This window comes from Phragmites australis, chromosome 15 (assembly GCF_958298935.1).
Source record: "Phragmites australis chromosome 15, lpPhrAust1.1, whole genome shotgun sequence".
NCBI lineage: Eukaryota > Viridiplantae > Streptophyta > Magnoliopsida > Poales > Poaceae > Phragmites > Phragmites australis.
Window position 1 is genome coordinate 5,780,008 of NC_084935.1, and position 16,966 is coordinate 5,796,973.

Consider the following 16,966-nt stretch of genomic DNA (forward strand, 5'->3'; position numbering starts at 1 on the left):
AACCACTCTGGAGGGTAAAATGAACGGTATTGATAGTTCGAGAGAGTAAAATATACGGTTTAAAAGTTTAGCGGGTTATCTGAACAAACGTGATAGTTCGAGAGAGTAAAATAGACTTATTCCTTTTTATTAAGGATAATTTAGTCAAAAAAAAAATTAGAGTAACAGATTAAAATGTTGCTTTTATAACCACAATAAAAACATACAACATCTATTCTTTAAATGTTACTTTGCTAGGCACATAATCACTATTGCCTTGGAATAAAAAACCTAACAGTATGAGGCATAGAAATTAGCTAAGGACAAGGAGAGCTACTACTAAATCATAACTTCTAGTAGGGTAGTTGCTATTTTTTGTTTATATGACTCTACTGTAATGATTTTTTTTTTAAAAAAAACCTACTATGATTTTGATACAGACAATTTTTAGGAAACATATTGGTTATATTTCTAGAGGTTGCTAAAAAGGAAACACAAAAGAAAGATTCTAAAAGTATATCACTGTTTAGAGAATCTTTAACAAGAATCGGTAACCGTATAATCATAGTCTATGTGATTAATGTTATTTTTTATTTTTTCTTATTTTCTTCATAGTGAAGTGATGTAATAATAAACATAGGCTGTATACGTCGAAGGATGCAAACACCCGGAACTCTTTCCATTATTAAAAAAAAGAAAAAATTTACGATGGTCTCAGAGGAATTTAAGCTATCTATTTTTTGATCGGATGATCTAGATTGGTTAGAATACTACTTATTATTTAGAGGTAGTATGAGTAGTATATGTAGTATAAGGGTATTTTTGAAGAAAAAAAATAGTATGGTAGTTATATATGCAAATTCATATGTTTAATGTTTAGACTGGCCTGAATGCTGATTATTTGGTTGAACGATTATTTGTGGATTAGGTATAAAAAAAAGATTGCAGTGCCCTTCAATAATATAGTGGGTAAATATTAACATTACTGTTGTAATTACAGAAATATCCAATCACGTGAACGGTCAGATTAAATTTATACTACATCCTACCTACAGATAATATGAACCACCGTAAAAAGATTTAAAAAAAGTGGTAGTTCAGCTGCTTTCAGAATGAATTAATATACTTCCTTTCAAAAGAAGAATGAATTAACATACAAGCTATGTACTGTCCTGAAGAATGCGGCTAGGTTACATTTACAAGGGGATCGCGGAATGATTTGCACAGTTCACTATGATCAATAGAAGCCTTCCTGCCCCTATGCTACTTTTGATACATACTCAACACGTTGCTGAGCACCTTTTCTCCATCATAACTTATTCAGACTACATGAAGCCAAAATGAATTGACCAGGTCCCCCAGCTCGATTCCTCCTTTGCACTATAATGTCGTTACTTCGTTAGTAGCTTCAGGCTCCAGCAATGGATTATGCTAGAAGAGGCTCCAAGACATGTGTATAAAACTGATAACCAAAGGTTTAGTGAAACTGTAGAAGTGACACCAGCAAAGTTATGCCAGAAGAGGCTCCACCAAAGGTCTTCGTCGAGTATCAGGGAGGTCCATAGTATAAGCTACTATCGCTGAAAGCACTGAACAGACTGCTGGAACTAAGCCCAGGCCAAGTCTTGTAACTGAAAAGCCAAATGCCATTCCTAAATTCGATTTGATATTGGTACTTCCTGCCATGCAAAATCCCAACATCATCAAACTTTGAGCTAGAAAAAATACTAAGCCAATTTCGTTTATGTTGATTTGCCAGTGGCCCAGTGCCAAGATAGTAACATTCATTACCTTGATAGGACTCGAGTACATACAGAGCTAGTCCACATGAAACTTTGTCAACAAAACTTAATGAGCCATACACAAAAGCACATCCATTTAGATCTTCTCCTACTAAAACACCTTCCATGCTGATACTTGTTACCTGGTATCAAGAACACTGGAAAGATAAGAATGTGAAAAGCGAACTCCCATGGCATCACAGATCATACCTTAAAATAAGAAGGCAGAAAATTCAACTAAAAGTCTGCAGGATAACACAATATTTAAATCAAAAGAGCATATGAAATGCTCATGATTAGGGATTTAAAAGATGCAGATATATGTCATACAGACTACTTGCTGTACAAGGCTAACAACTACATAAGAAAAATATTCTAAGACGAACACAGAAAACAAAAATCGTTAACAATAATTTGACATAGCTTTTGAAACACATGTAATTCAGTTTTTCGATTAATACCATCAAGGTTTTGACAACACACAACATGTTGACACATCGAACTTGAATATGCGAGACACCTTATGCATTTCTAAAGAAAATATGCCACAGAGTTTTTATCTACCTAGATGGATCCACTGGCCTTGGTTAAAAAAAAAAACTTGATCATGTGTGATCATTTTATTTAATTACCAATATCAACATTACCATTCCAGTTTTCCAAGTGTCAAATAACATTATCGCGTACACATTATTATGTAGTTTCCCATTCATCTGCTGAACCAAATGGTGCTGAAGGTCAGGATAAATATATAAGCCAGTGGTATGGAATACCACTATGGCAATACGTATCGGTAGATATACCTTCTTATAGGTATGTTTTTTCTTCAGTAATCTTGTTTCTTTAAATTTTACGTCCTTCCAAATTAGGTACACAGTATAATTCAAGTATTATACTATATTAACTCTTTTTTTATAATTGTACCAAGTCAACTCTTCGCAATCTAGGTGTTAATCAAAGTTATACTTACTGTCATAAGTGCATTGGCTGCTCCTATTATGATTGAAATGGCATACATGAAGTTGTGCATTCTGCTTGGTAGAACAACAATTCCAAGACCTGACAATATCCATAGCGCTGCTCCAGCTGAAAAATAAACCTTGAGGCGCCAACTTGACCATCTAGTCTCCTATAAACAGTTTAGAACTCCATTGAGTTGAGCAGAAGTACTAAATTAGACGAATTAGACATTAACAAAATAGTCTAACCTGCAATACCACAGATACTATCAAGCTGCAGATGTAGATAATAGCAGGTACCTGAAAAAGAAAATGAGAAATAATTAATCCAGGGGAAAACATATTAAGAGACAAAGCACTAAATCATGTAAACTGATATAAGTTATGAAATAGGCGATGGTGTCTTAATTGGGGAAGAATAATAAAAATTATTAAACATCTCTTTCAGTATTCACTATTCAGATTCTTTTGACTATGAAGTATGAACTATCAGATTAGCTGGACTGATCAGTGATCACCAAATGTACTGGAGCTCTTACAAAGCTAGCTTAATTTCAGAATCGGACTGAGCTTCACCAGCGTTTGGGCATTCAAACTTTTGGCACCTCTTACATCGTTATAATCAGTTATGTTGGATATAATATATCACTTATCTTTTCAAGCATTTAAAATTTCTACAATATCCATCAGATGAGTACACTTTCACGAGGATATACTAATCATAAAGACAAACTAAATACAAGAGGCAAAAACAAATCTTAAAAAATATAATCTAGAATGGGTGGGGATAGACCTTACCAATGCTTTGGAGGATTGGTGCATTTCTAAATCATTTATCACATAGAAAGCAAGAAGTGCCTGAAAAAATATAGAAACATTATTGCTGCCTGGTTCTCTGGTTGAAGTTCAAATTAGAAGGAAAAAAGCCTGTAGCCAATATCTAGTGAAATAAATGTAATGCAAGTCTATGTATACAAGTATACAAGAACATTGCAAGAATCAACAAATGAAGTTTGTCATTTGTCCAGAAAACACACTTGATAATTTGTTAATATCCATGGCTCTAATATATGAATAAACTAATTTATAATAAATTTTTGCAAGATCTAGGATGTCCTGAAACCGGTACATTTTAAAATGATCTTATGCAAGTCAAAACAAATGCAATCGTAATATATTCTACAAAAGAAAAAGAATAAAAAATAATTTGAAATAAACGTAATATTCAACACCAGGGAAACGAATGAACTGATCTGTACATTTCATCATCAAAATGTGAGACTCGAGACAGATACAACAATTTTTGCTAAGTCAGTAAACAGGGCAATTTACTCTAGAGTACAGTATCTTAATCTATAAGATATAGCCATCACCATACATGGTAGAACAATTTTGGGGGTTGAAAAGGAGCACATAAAATACAATTCAACAGTGTAAATAGAATAAAAATATAAATGCTTTTAGAAGTTCCCAACAAAAGGTAATTTCAGTCCTATATCACAGAGCAAAAGACTACTAGATACCTGTGAAACATTCGTCACCAATCTAGTAAGAGTATAGACCAGAGCAACTTGGTAGTACAATACTTTCTTGAACCAGTAGGCCCATGAAATTCTGGAAAGGCTCTTATCCTCAGAATGCTGATTTGACCTAAAGATAAAGAATTTATTCATCAAAATGCCAAAAAAAAACGCTTTCAAAAGAATGTTAATTATGAAGGTTTCCGTCTTACCCTGGCTCTTTTGTTCCAATTAAGAAGAAGATGACAAAACAAGATCCGAGGGAAATGGACACGTAAGCAATCCACCGATACTGACCAAGGTATTAGAAAAATGTTACGAAAATCAAAAAGATGAAACATATAGTAATACATATTAGTTAATACAAGAGAGTACCTGAACTATTACGTTCACTGACTGCAATTGAGTAAATATCAGCAAAGCAATGCCATACAGGCTAAGATTTGCAACCTAGCATAAGCATGGAAATTGAGTACATCAGATGCAAGAATTTTGTTATTTGGACATAATAAAATGAATGTCAGAGTACAGTGTTCTAACCATTGTGAAGGCATTACGACAGCTTACAAGTGAAACCCGGCTAGTTGGATTTGATGTCATGCAGTTCACCATTGACCTTAGAAATATGTAAAATATATCCATTAATGAAATGCTGAAACCATAAAGAAACGTGGAGAAAAGTACTGAAAGAAAGGAGTAATTACATGTGAGCGACTTGAGTAACTGCCCAACCAACATTAAAAATAGCAGCAAATGCGCTGTATCCAACAGTCTCCAGAGTAGATGAATTAGTCCCCGTAAGTTTGCAAGGCACACAGCTACCAAAAACAGATGAGAAGGAAATTGCCACTAAAATAGAACCTCCTGCATGCCACAGTTTGAAATGGCCAAAACGATCGATCTGTAACAGAAACGGTATGTTTATATATCTACCCCAGAATCATACAAAGTAAATGCAGAAAAAAAATCTAGCTTGTGGTGACTAAACAGAAGAGGATCAATGAAAATGTTATCGTATTCCAACTTCTACAGCAGTGCATTATAAATGAATCATGTTAATTCTAGTCTCATACCAATTCCCCAACAAAGATTGTTGTGAAGCCATCCGCCAATTGTCCAGAAAGCATGACAACAGCAGCATCGCTGCGAAGGTGAATTATAAAGTAAAATGCCTAAAATAATCCTGAGACTTTTACTCCCAAGCTTTCATCATCTTAATATTTCTTAAAATCTGGATAAACAAATATGAACTGATCCGGCAATTCAATATTTTAGGAAGACTCTACGGCATGTCATTTCTCAGAAAATTAGTTAGCATTTCCCTAATAACTATCATTTCTGCTATTGCCTTGTTAGTCTTTGAACATGGTAAAGTCTTATTTGTCAATTTCCGAACATTACTAGCACTGGTAACAAAAAGGATCACCGAATTTTTTATGATTAGCTGTGCATAATTACATTCAAAAGTTGTCGATTATATTGCTATGAAATAACTTTTGTATCACGTCTAAGACAACTTGAAATTGTACATGAACTTTCTTCGTAATGCATAGGTAAAATTCCTCTTCTGGTAGAGTGGATAGAGTTAGACTAAAGCTAAAGTGAGTGCATAAATGCCTCCACAGTTTAACATGATTTAGCAGCATGGGAGAGAATGGAATATAATCATATACAGTAAAATAGGAGAAAAGGAAATGTAACCCAAAAGGCACATACCTTGGACTAAGTCCCACATCTGTCAAGAACACCAGCAAATAGGTGAACCAACAAGATGATGTGATGTCATTAAGCATATGCCCAGAACCATATGAAAGTATCGGCACTCTCCCTAAAGGCTCATCAAAATGAGCTTCATTTGTATACTCATTGTCCCTCATATTAACCATTATTCGAAGTTAACAAGGCTACAAAAGTATCAACTGCACCACAATGGCAATCATGTTAAATTCAGTAATCAGTGCCTAACTAGCACAGTATCACTCTCAACTTCCAAGAGACCGAACAATACTGCAAATTTGCCATCTATAAGTCTGGTCAGGATGAATATTCATGTTACTCATGAGTTTATGATATAAAATTTTCATCTTAACACCAAATTTCCAGTCCATCAAAAGTATATTCGAATTAATCAAGTGACAACATGCTGTTACATACATGAGCAGATAGTTGTGAACTGTGTATATCATACCTACAGTAACCGAACATGCAGGATAACAGATGCCGTCGTTAATATTTGCTAGTTAGTGAGAGGCTTCAAGCTATGTCAAACGAGATTCAAGTTTCACTTTGGACTGCATGACTGATCCTAATATGCCCTGTACTATTGTTCTGCAAGAAACGCGAAACATGAACCACCTTACTAACGGCAATTGGGAAAGTACAACCGTTGCACAAAGCTCAGCCCGTCTTAAACAGACCATCCAAATCGAAGACACGCTCCTTTGTCCAGCTCTTACGGGCAACATCAACTACTTCTTCAGTGCGCCAAAGTTAAGGAAGAAGCGAAATGACCCGTGATAAGATATATTCGCATTTCCACTGACCATGGGGAATCGGCTGACCTCACCTTTCCCATTCCCTTTCGTTTCTACTTTTCCTCCAAAACTAACCCGAATCCAAAGGAGAATCCCCACATAGTGTATGCACCTCACGCCCACACATCCAGCCCTACCCAAAGTTTTGCAACCAAGATTCAAACAGCCACGAAACTTGATTAAAATTTTGCAAAAGGCGAGTTTTTGTGCAGCCCAAGTCAACGGGAGTGCTGCCTACAGACTCTAAGAAATATATCATCTCCTATCCCATGTTCGCACGAAACGAGAGGACCTCAACTCCAATTCCATGGCGATCAGCCGGAGTATGCAGCCACACCAAATCCCACCCCAAGAACCTCGGAACCGACCAAACAGAGACAAGGAGTCTGCAGGAACTCACCAGCAGCGGCGAGGGTCGGCGCCCGCGCGGTTCGGGGTCAGGATTTTCCGAAAGAAGGAAGGCCCCGCAGCAACTATCTCTGGCGGAGAGGAGGCCGAGGGTGACGGGGAGGAACGTCGCGTGGACGGCAGGGTGGGGCGGGACTGCGGGAGAACAGAAGCGGGGACGCAATCACGGAACAGAGAGAGAGGAGGACCAAAAAAGTTTGGGAGGGGGCGCCGAGTGCACCGAGCGTAAGTTTTGAGGCGGGGCTGACGTGAGGCTCGCCGAGACCGCCGGTACGAGACAATGAAAAGATATGGAAAAATATGTCGCCTTGGTGGCGCGGGCGCCGCACGTCACGTCAGCTCGTTCCTGGCCTGCTGGGGCGTGGAGCGGCATGGGTGGACAGCGGAAGCCGGAGGCGACGGCGTGCGGCATGCCTGTAGCCGAGCGGAAGAGCAGTAGCATGCGTGCAGCCTACAGCGTACTCGGCGGAGCTAGGATTTGGTCGTTGGGATGCCCAATAAAAAAAATTCGAATTTAATATAAAATTTGTTAAAAATATAATATAAATATATTAAAAGTTATCAACATCACAAATTCAACAAATAAATTTAAAATTTACGAAAAGTACAATATAAATAGTTGAAATATGAAATAAATCTATATTTGTAATTCACAAGTAAAATTAAATTAGAATTTAAATTCGTTGATCTATCAAATTATTAGAAGATATGTCAGACTTGGCTAGAAGTATTAAACCATCAATATAGAATTGAAATGATAGGTCCAACATAATGACATGGTAAGTGTAAACCAACCAATAAAGAGTAGTCTTTTTTTTATTGAAATAAGCAAGAGGTTGAAACATTAAAAAAAAACACATTTTTTTAGCATAACATACTTGACAAGATAAGAAGACCTACAAAATTGCAAATCCAGCATTATGGTAATACGATATTATCAGGATACCGCTGATCATAGGCTTGGAATGACCGGGAAAAACAAATGATGTCCTACATCGTTTCTGATAGACATTGGAATCTATATGTTGTCCAAAATGTTTATGTTTATTGCTTTAAAATCTGCAAATAGCATTTGACGCACTGGATGTATTCATCTTATTTAAGAGACAAAATCAAATCCATAAGCAAAGGCAATCACTTGACCTCAAGCTAAAAACCACGATCGTGTCAGACGAATCATCCTGAATGTCCTTACTATGGCACCTCACCCTAAGATTGAGCTACCTGAAAGCAGAAGCTTCACCCGACACTACGAGCCTAAGACACCAGAGCGACCGATCCCCTGGGGGAGCCAGGGGTGTTACCTGGACGACGTGTCGAGGTGCTTCGGACGGAGGATCCCCGCCGGAGAGGATCCGATGCAACATGGTGATCCAGAAAGCGACGTGTGAGCTCCGCGTGCGGATCTGGGGTTGGCGACTCGGCACTTTGGCGGTCAGCGTGATGGGTCATCGGGCGGCGCGTCCTGGGATGGGGATGCCTGCTAGCTGCTCGATGAGGATGGGGATCGGGGCTGACGGGACGATGGCGCACGGCGAGCTACCGTCTACCAAGCTGAGCCTTTTTGCTGCTAATTGGGACTATGGACTATGGGCCTGGGCTGGGTCGCTAGGAAGTGCAAAATACTAACAGAAAAGGTCGAAATTATAGGGTAGTATAGCTCCACCTATACTCAACGGTGAGTGCGCGCCAAGTAACACCTAGTTTTGAATGAACAAAGCCAGGTATAATATATGTATGTCATGATTAAATTTTCATACATATATTATATCATCAATGTATCATCACGGTGTCATTATTATAATAATATTATTAATTTATTACAAAAGGACCCGATAGTCTAAAAAAATACAGCGGAAAAAGAGAGTTTCAGCGTCAGAGGGTTTTCCATCTTCCACAGGCGTCAACCGGGGACACACCAGCCTAGAACAAGAGCTCCGGATCGAAGTCGTCCTTATCGAAGGATGCAGCTTCATTGATGGCTTCTGAACAACAAAAGGATGCAAGAAAGGGGACAATGAGTGTGAATACAATAATATACTTCGCAAGTATGGAAAAACATGATATGAGGCTTAAGTCAAGAAAATGTTAGACATTGGTTAACGGCACTAAGCAACCTTAACCTATGACTTCAAAACAGACATCCTATTTACTAAGTGTGAAGACACCGTAGATCGCTTTACGCCGGTTAAGCACCGATCGTCGGTGTTGTTGGCTTTAGCACTTACAATACTCACCACATGCCGATCTAATGGTAAGGCGAGCTGAATACTTCGCAGTTGTGGCTTTTTGAGCGTGGACATCTACGGTGTGAGCGGGCGGGCTTGTAGCGGTACTAGTTTGCTCCGGGAGTAGTTCTAGTACCGCCGCGCCAAGTGATGCATGATCCAAACAGTTGGGGCTGGTTAGGAAAGGTTGTCTCGAGTACCCCTTTATATGCACTTTGGCCGGTGGCACAAGCCGAATGGTCATCGTGTCGTGTGGGTCTAGAAGTATCTCCTGCAGGGTGTATAAATAGTTCGAATTATCGCGCTCTCGGTCATAAGCATATTTTTGTCCATCTACATCGGTCGTAGAGTTTCGAGTATGGTTTGTGGTTCGGTATGTGGGAGATGGTGATGTTGGCTCTTGTTACTTATTGATACACATGTTGGTTATAATTACACTTGTTCAGTTATTAGTTGCAGGGTAGTTTTCATATATTTTGGTTAAGTTTCAGTCGCTTACACATATATCTAGGATGCCTAGTGCATATGTTTACCTAACCGGTAGCTCATCCTTGCTAATGATCAATGCATAATCCTTGGAGTCAAGCTATGTATATGTACTCTATATGGTTTAAGTCTTGCGAGTACCTTCATATTCATGTCTGCACTTTCAAGTACTCCTACTGCTGAGGAAGAGACTGTTTTTGGATACTCCGTGCCTGCCGATCTTGGTGGCGGGCAAGAGTAGTGCGTCCTACTCCGAAAATGGTGTTTTTTTGAGACGGTGCCTAAGGGCATGCGATGCCGTTCTCTTTTGTTGTTTATAAGTTTAACTTTCCGCTGCGTAGTTCTTTTGTGGTTAGGAGTTGAGGGGTTTTGTCTCCTCCTAGCTCGTTTTTGTTGTAAATTGTTGAAATCAGTTGCATACTTAATACTTGTAATATAAATATTTATTACTCATTTTTTTATTAAGCTATGTTGTGATATATATGTTGGAAGGCATGTGTTCCGATCCTTGGGTACAAAACACGTGCCGGGACTACCGGAGCTGTATTCTGTTTAATCGTTGAAGTCATGATCATGTCAGTGCTTGACTTAGTGATTAATTAGAATGCTATTTAGATGGTTCATCACAATAGACCCACGGACCACTGTCTGGAGGCCGGTCCATGGTCCACGGTGGACCGATTACACAAAACGAAGGGGTATGTGATCTCGGCTGTTAGATCAAGATCAGACGGCTCAGAGGCGAAGGGGGCGGACCGAGTGGCGCTGGACACGGCCGGCGATTGGCCGATGGCGGTGCATGGCTGGAACCTCACCGGAGAAGCGTGAAAACGTGCCTCTGGCCACGGAATTCGACGGGGAAAAGCACAAAACTAAGAGGAGGGCACGGGGAGTCTCACCACAGGTTTCTCAGCGGCGGAGAGGGACTGTGGGAGGTTAGTGACGGAAAGGGGTGGTCGGGTGGAGCTCGAGCTCGGTGCGGCGGTGCTCCGAGGGTCAGGCGATGCCGAGATGCGGTCGGGAAGCTCTCTGGTGACTTTGCAAGGCCAAAGAGAGGAGAAACGGGGTCAATGGTGGCTCGAACGTCGAGAATCGACGCGGCGGCGGAGCTGACCCGAGTTGAAGAAGATGACAGCGCCAACGGCGAATCCGAGCGGGTAATGGGGTGGGAGTGGGTGGAAAATGTGCGGAACGTCGCTAAGAAGGAGGAGGACGGCTTATATGCGCGAGAGGGGAAGCGAATTGGCCGAGAATCAGAGAAAGTGGCCGGCGTCCTCCATGGCTTTAAACGCAGCTATTTTCGCATTTGAGAGAGGTAAATGAGAGGGAAACGATCGGTAATACTTCATTGAGAGGCGAGGATCACGGAGGCAGCGTTTAATTGGTGCGAAACGACTCGGGGAGGTGGCGAATTTTGAACGGGCGGCAGGGTTTGGGGTCTGTCGGAGGATTAACTCCTGTCGCAGGGATCCCGAGAGACCCCTTTTTAGAGATTCGGCCGGGGGGATGATCCTGAATAAGTTCGTCAGAGAAATAAATGGGAATGAATGCAACGGCCGGTGGTGGGGGTGTTGACCTAGTGCAAGAAGAAGCAAATGCACCGGAATTTAGACAGGTTCGGGCCGCACGAGGGCGTAATACTCTACTCCTGTATGGATGCTATAACTGTCCTGAGGAAGTCCCTCAAGGGTGTTGCTGGTTACAAGAATGTGGGCCTATCTAAGAGCTTGGAGCTCCTTGTTCTTCGGCTGGAACTGGGCTCAGCCTTCCTCATAGTGTTTCTCTTGCGCTATGTTCTTCGTGTCGGCTCTTGGTCTCTGTTTTGCTATTCTTCGTCTCTTGTTCTGTCTACTTCTCCGTCTCTATTTTTTTGTCTATCTTCTCGTCGTCCCTTACTTTTGTGCCATCGGCTGTTTTAAGTACTCGCCGGCCGCAACATGCCCCGAACAGAAGGAGGGGGCTCGAGTTCCAAGACGGCATAAATGGAAAGGGCGTCATCATTTCCTCTGGGCGAAGTGACCGGGGGTGAAAAATGCGTCGCACGCCCGGTCACCCGTCACCATAAATGCCCTGGCAACGGGCGCCGTGGAGATGGCCCACCGGGTGGCCGCAGAGCAACCCGGCGTGCCCGCCCTGTCTTGTTCCCCTACCACAGCAGCGCGGCAGACGGAACGTCTTGATCCTTACGACGTTATCCTGAGATAAGCCGGATGGCACGGGATGGGACCCGTGCAATTAATGACCCCACGCCTCTCTGCCAAAACATGGTAGGAACTGACGCTGAGCGCGTCGGGAGTAGTTGGAGGTGTCAGGCCACGCACGCTCATTAAATGCGGCATCGGGCCCTGACTGGTAGACACCTCATCGGTAGGCCCCTCGGGGGTCTTTCTGGGTCGTCGGGGTACCGAGTGTTCGGGGGTACTGTTTACATCCTCGAGCACTCTCTCCCGAGAATGCCTTTCCTTGTCCTCGGGGAGCCGAGTGCTCGGGGGTACTGTTCACCTCCCCGAGCACTCTTGCACGGACTCTCGGGGAACCGAGCGCTCGGGGTCTGCCGCGTGCAGCCCCGAGCACTCTCTCCCGAGAACTTAGCTCTTCTGATCGTCGGGGGACTAGGGTGCTCGGGGGTGACCGGACACCTCCCCGAGCACTTTCTTCCCGGTGCTTGGATTCCGTGGATCATCAGGGAACTGGGGTACTCGGGGGCCACCGATCGTGGCCCCGAGCACCTTCTCCCGGGACTTGATCTTTTCTCATCCTATAGGAGAGACCTCGCAGGATGGCGCCATATGGCGGATGGCTGGCCTGGCCTCGGGATTCGGGGACCCCTGGTTCCTGATACATTGACAGGGTCGGAAATGGCGGGTGGGAATAGGAAGAAGCGGAGCCGAGCGGGCGGCTCGGCATGGGTTCACTTGGTAGAGAGAGAGGGCGGGAGGGGGCGGCTCAGGCGCTGCAGACAGCGGTCGGCTTGAGCGCGGGGCAGGCCCGTCCGAGGCCCAGCGCGGGAGAGGGAGGTGGCCCACGCGAGGGAGGGGTTGGGAAGAGAGAGGGGGAAGGAGGAGTTTGGGCTGGGCTTAGGGGTGGAATCGGCTCGAGAAGCATTTGATATTTTTGAAATTGTTTTTCTTTTATGATTTTAAACTATTTTCAAAAGAATTTTAAACGAGCAACTTCTAATGATCTTTTGTAAATATTTTTTAAGTATAAAACCCTACTGCAACTACTGCAGCATGAATGCAACAAACTTAACTATAACCTATGACAAATTTAAATTTAGAAAATAATTCCTTTCTATTTGATAAAAATTACAACTCCTATTTAATTTCAGCGAAAATTTAAACTATTACAAAAATTAAAAATTTAGAGGGTTACACGCCACTTTTTAATGCATCCGAAGAGTAGCTAGGGGAAATGCAACTTTGCACACACTTGCGTACACACAGCCTGTCTCGACTATCCATCATTTTCACCTACTATACATTCATCTGTTGATTATCTCATATGCTTCATAATTTTTTTCACCTATCCTTTCAATATAAATCTCAACATAAATAAATATTTCTGATAAAACCATGCGTCTACATGTCTTAACGGAATTTTCGTGTTCAAGCAGCTAGTGACGGATGGTGCGTTGATTAAGTCTCAAAAACAAATAGGCGGATCATGCGAAGTGTGAGGTAGCGTGCAATTAGCTTATGGATGACCAAGCTGGGAAGTATCTTTCTTTTTAGTCCATAAATAAATGGGTTTCCATTGCATCTTCCTGGAGCTGAAAGTTAGTCAACGCAGGTAGAACAAGTATACACGTGGAATTTCACTTGAGGTCTGTTGCAGAGATGATAATGCTACCAGATGTATTTTCTGTAGATACAATCGTGAAGTTAATTGCCCAAGTTCCTTTTGTTTTGAGACAATACCCAAGTATATAAGTTGCAAGCGAATTACATGACTATCTATATCAGAGAAGTCAAGTCTCCGAGCCTAAGATTAAAGCTTGGATGTATATAAGTGATCTCGACGATCTGTCTAGCCATATTTGATATTTTAGAGACTCAAAACACTTATTTTGACACCTTTGCCGCAACCCTGCTCACAGTCCGTCCGCTGACACCTTGGCCTGTGGCACCGTGCCACGTCTCGTGGCCCACAAACCGCAACCATCATGTGCCGACTAGTCCCCATGGGCTTTTCTCTGCCTGTCAGACTCCGATAATCCCTACTTCAAACCCTACCCTTAATACAAAACCCTAATTTTATCGGACACCTCACCAGAAGAGGACAAAAGCTGCATAGCACGAATTTTGGACGGATCAGGCAGCCACGAAAATCGAGCGTGGAGGGCTTCAGAATGTTGAGAAACCGATGCTACCAAGTGTAGTTTAGCGATCTTTTAAGAAAAAAATTATTAAAAAAAATGTAATATAGGAAGAAGGTGTCAATTCTTTATTTATCTATGTATAAAATAAGAGATGTTGCTCCGTATATATAGTGTCAAAATCTCTTAAGAGATAGAATCAATCTCCAAGAGATAGAGACCTATTTCAAGAAGACTAAATCATTAGAGATCGAGATGGGTCTAAATTCTATTGTAAAAGTACAGGTTTCCTAACACTCTCCCTTAGACATTTCTTACAAAATACATATGTCTCATTATAACTCTAAAAAATCAATGGGAAAAATTAGAAGAAAGAGTACATAGCTCGTGATATGGTCACACGAATTGTCTCATTAAAAATCTTAACATGAGAAACTTCAGGAAAACTCATTTAAGGGAAAAATAGTACAATTTACACAAAATACTTTAAATAATCTTCATGATTAACTTTGAGCACTTAATCTTCTTGACTAATATTGAATTCTCCATATCGGTATTATGTAAAAATTATCCCTCTAAAATATGCAACTCTCTAAGTCTCATTATCCTAATGCAATGAACACATCTTTTAAAAGTAGATCTAGGAAGAGACTTAGTGAATAAATCTGCAATATTTTTACATGACTTGGTATGCATTACCTTTATTTCTTTTATCTTATGCAATTCATGAGCATAAAAGAACTTGGGATTGATATACTTCGTTAAGTTGCTTTTCACATATCCAATTACACTTGTATGACACATGCATCATTATCTTCATAGATAATGATAAGGGTGTTAGTAGTGTTCAAACCATATGACTACTGGATATGATTGATCACTCTTCTAAACCATGCGCATTCCCATACGACTTCATATAAAGCTATTATTTTTGAGTGGTTCGTCGAAGTAGATACAAGACTTTGCTTCGACGATTTCCAGGATATTGCAGTTCCACCACATAGAAAAATATAGCCAATCTATAATTTCACTGTATGCGGGTCTGACAGGTACCCAACATCTACGTATCCAGCCAAACTTAGATCCTGATTCTCTCTGTAGAACAAACCCAGATTTTTGCTACCTTACAAGTAGCACAGAATATCCTTCAAGCTCTTCCAATGCCTTTTAGTAGGCTCTACACTGTATTAGAAATTCTAGTCCTAATACTTTCTCACCCTCTTCTCTAGACCTATAGGGATCTTGATCTTCTTGCAATGATCTTCCTACCAAGGGGGTTTTAGCGGGAAATGATTTTTCAAAACTAAACCGCTCTAACACTTCTGAGTGTAGTTTGACTGATGTACTAAAATTTCATCTGTCATATGCTATAGCTGCAGGCCTAAGTAAAACTTGATTTTACCCAAATCTTTCATTTTAAATTCATACTTCAAGTACATGCTTGATTCTTCTATTTATTCTTCTGTACCGATGATATTCATATCATCCTCATATGCAAAAATCCATTCTGGGACATGACTGTTTCAACTCATAGTAACTTCGTCAATTGTACACTATAAAGGTGCCTATTTCTTCTATCATAATTCAACAATGATATTCCTTCAAGTACCTTCATATAAATGTTTGAATCAAGGCTCTCATAAAGATATACGGTCAAAACATCCATCAATTGCATTTTAAAATCCAGGATGATTGCCACTGAGATTAAATATCTAAAGGTAATAACACACATCATCGGGTAATAGGTTTCTTCATAATCAACACCTGATCGTTGGGTGAAACCTTGTGCCACTAGTCGTGCTTTGTACCTCATAACTTTATTCCTTTCATTCCTCTTACGAACAAAAACTCACTTATATCCTACTGGTTTGACGTGAGGAGGTATGCAGCATACTAGCCCAAAAATCTCTCTTTTGTTCAGGGATAACAGTTCAACTGTTATTGCCTTCTGTCAGTCTTTCCAATCTGACCTCATTCTATATTTAGTGAGCGATGTAGGCTCAGGGTCATGATCTATGATTGTGGTAATTTTATTTGCGAAGTATGTATCAACTATTATGGTTGCTCTATTTTAGGATTCCCTTAAATTTATATAGTTTATTGCTATTTCATCATGAGTTGCACTTTCAGGTCCTTCTACATCTTGCTCTTCATTATTTCTTTCATGTGCACTTTTAGGTGCTTCTTCATTATTCCTTACTATTGGAATATGGCCTTTTAGTTTACCAGCGTCATTTCTATTTCAATGCGTGCATTTTCGCTGGTTTCTTCCTGTGTGGGAAGATTCAAATCTGGTATGCCTACTTCCTAAGGTTCATATCATCGTCATGTCTCAACTGACTGCCCTTCATTTTTCTTTAGGGTACTTTTGTGATCGGCTGTAGTAAGCTCTCATTTCTCACATTCGCCAGACATCTTCGGCTATTTAGGATTTGAGGAACCGGATTTTTTATCCTTTTATTATTTTTTGGAGCTCCTAGGATAAGACGCGGGGTACCTTTTTTTTTGGTACTTCCACCCTCTCCGGTGCATTGTGTGTAGGCACATGCAACTTAATCACGCTCTTCAAATCACAAAAATGATTAGACAGATCATTTTCTAATTTCTACAAAATGATAATTTTATGTACTTCATCATTTGCTTCACTAGTCAGAGGATCATGTGTTGTAATTTCTTCAGCCTGCCATAAATGTTTCTGACATTTTTAATCTAAGGGTATATTTCCTCCTCTAATGACGAAAAATTATTTTCAT

At 40.7% G+C, this 16,966-nt stretch overlaps 1 protein-coding gene across 1 annotated transcript; it reads right to left on the reverse strand.

Annotated features, from left to right (window-relative positions):
* Nucleotides 1–1,092: 1,092 nt before the first annotated feature.
* On the reverse strand, nucleotides 1,093–7,437 carry LOC133892813 (uncharacterized). Its single transcript, XM_062333766.1, has 13 exons — nucleotides 7,174–7,437; nucleotides 5,956–6,158; nucleotides 5,313–5,382; nucleotides 4,944–5,140; nucleotides 4,780–4,855; nucleotides 4,615–4,689; nucleotides 4,452–4,531; nucleotides 4,243–4,369; nucleotides 3,518–3,577; nucleotides 2,969–3,019; nucleotides 2,731–2,889; nucleotides 1,771–1,903; nucleotides 1,093–1,658 (listed from the first exon to the last, which is right to left on the reverse strand). Exons 2-13 carry the CDS (start codon nucleotides 6,123–6,125, stop codon nucleotides 1,489–1,491), a joined length of 1,368 nt encoding a protein of 455 aa, XP_062189750.1. The 5' UTR covers nucleotides 6,126–6,158; nucleotides 7,174–7,437; the 3' UTR covers nucleotides 1,093–1,488.
* Between the last annotated feature and the right edge of the window lie 9,529 nt (nucleotides 7,438–16,966).

Bases quoted from the DNA above. Each gene is read 5' to 3' on its own strand.
- LOC133892813 (XM_062333766.1), bottom strand. From the start codon at position 6,125: ATGGTTAATATGAGGGACAATGAGTATACAAATGAAGCTCATTTTGAT. The intron at 4,690-4,779 runs GTTAGAACACTG...TGCTTATGCTAG, and splicing joins GTCGTAATGCCTTCACAATG to GTTGCAAATCTTAGCCTGTA. The intron at 2,890-2,968 runs GTTAGACTATTT...AACTGTTTATAG, and splicing joins TAGTATCTGTGGTATTGCAG to GAGACTAGATGGTCAAGTTG.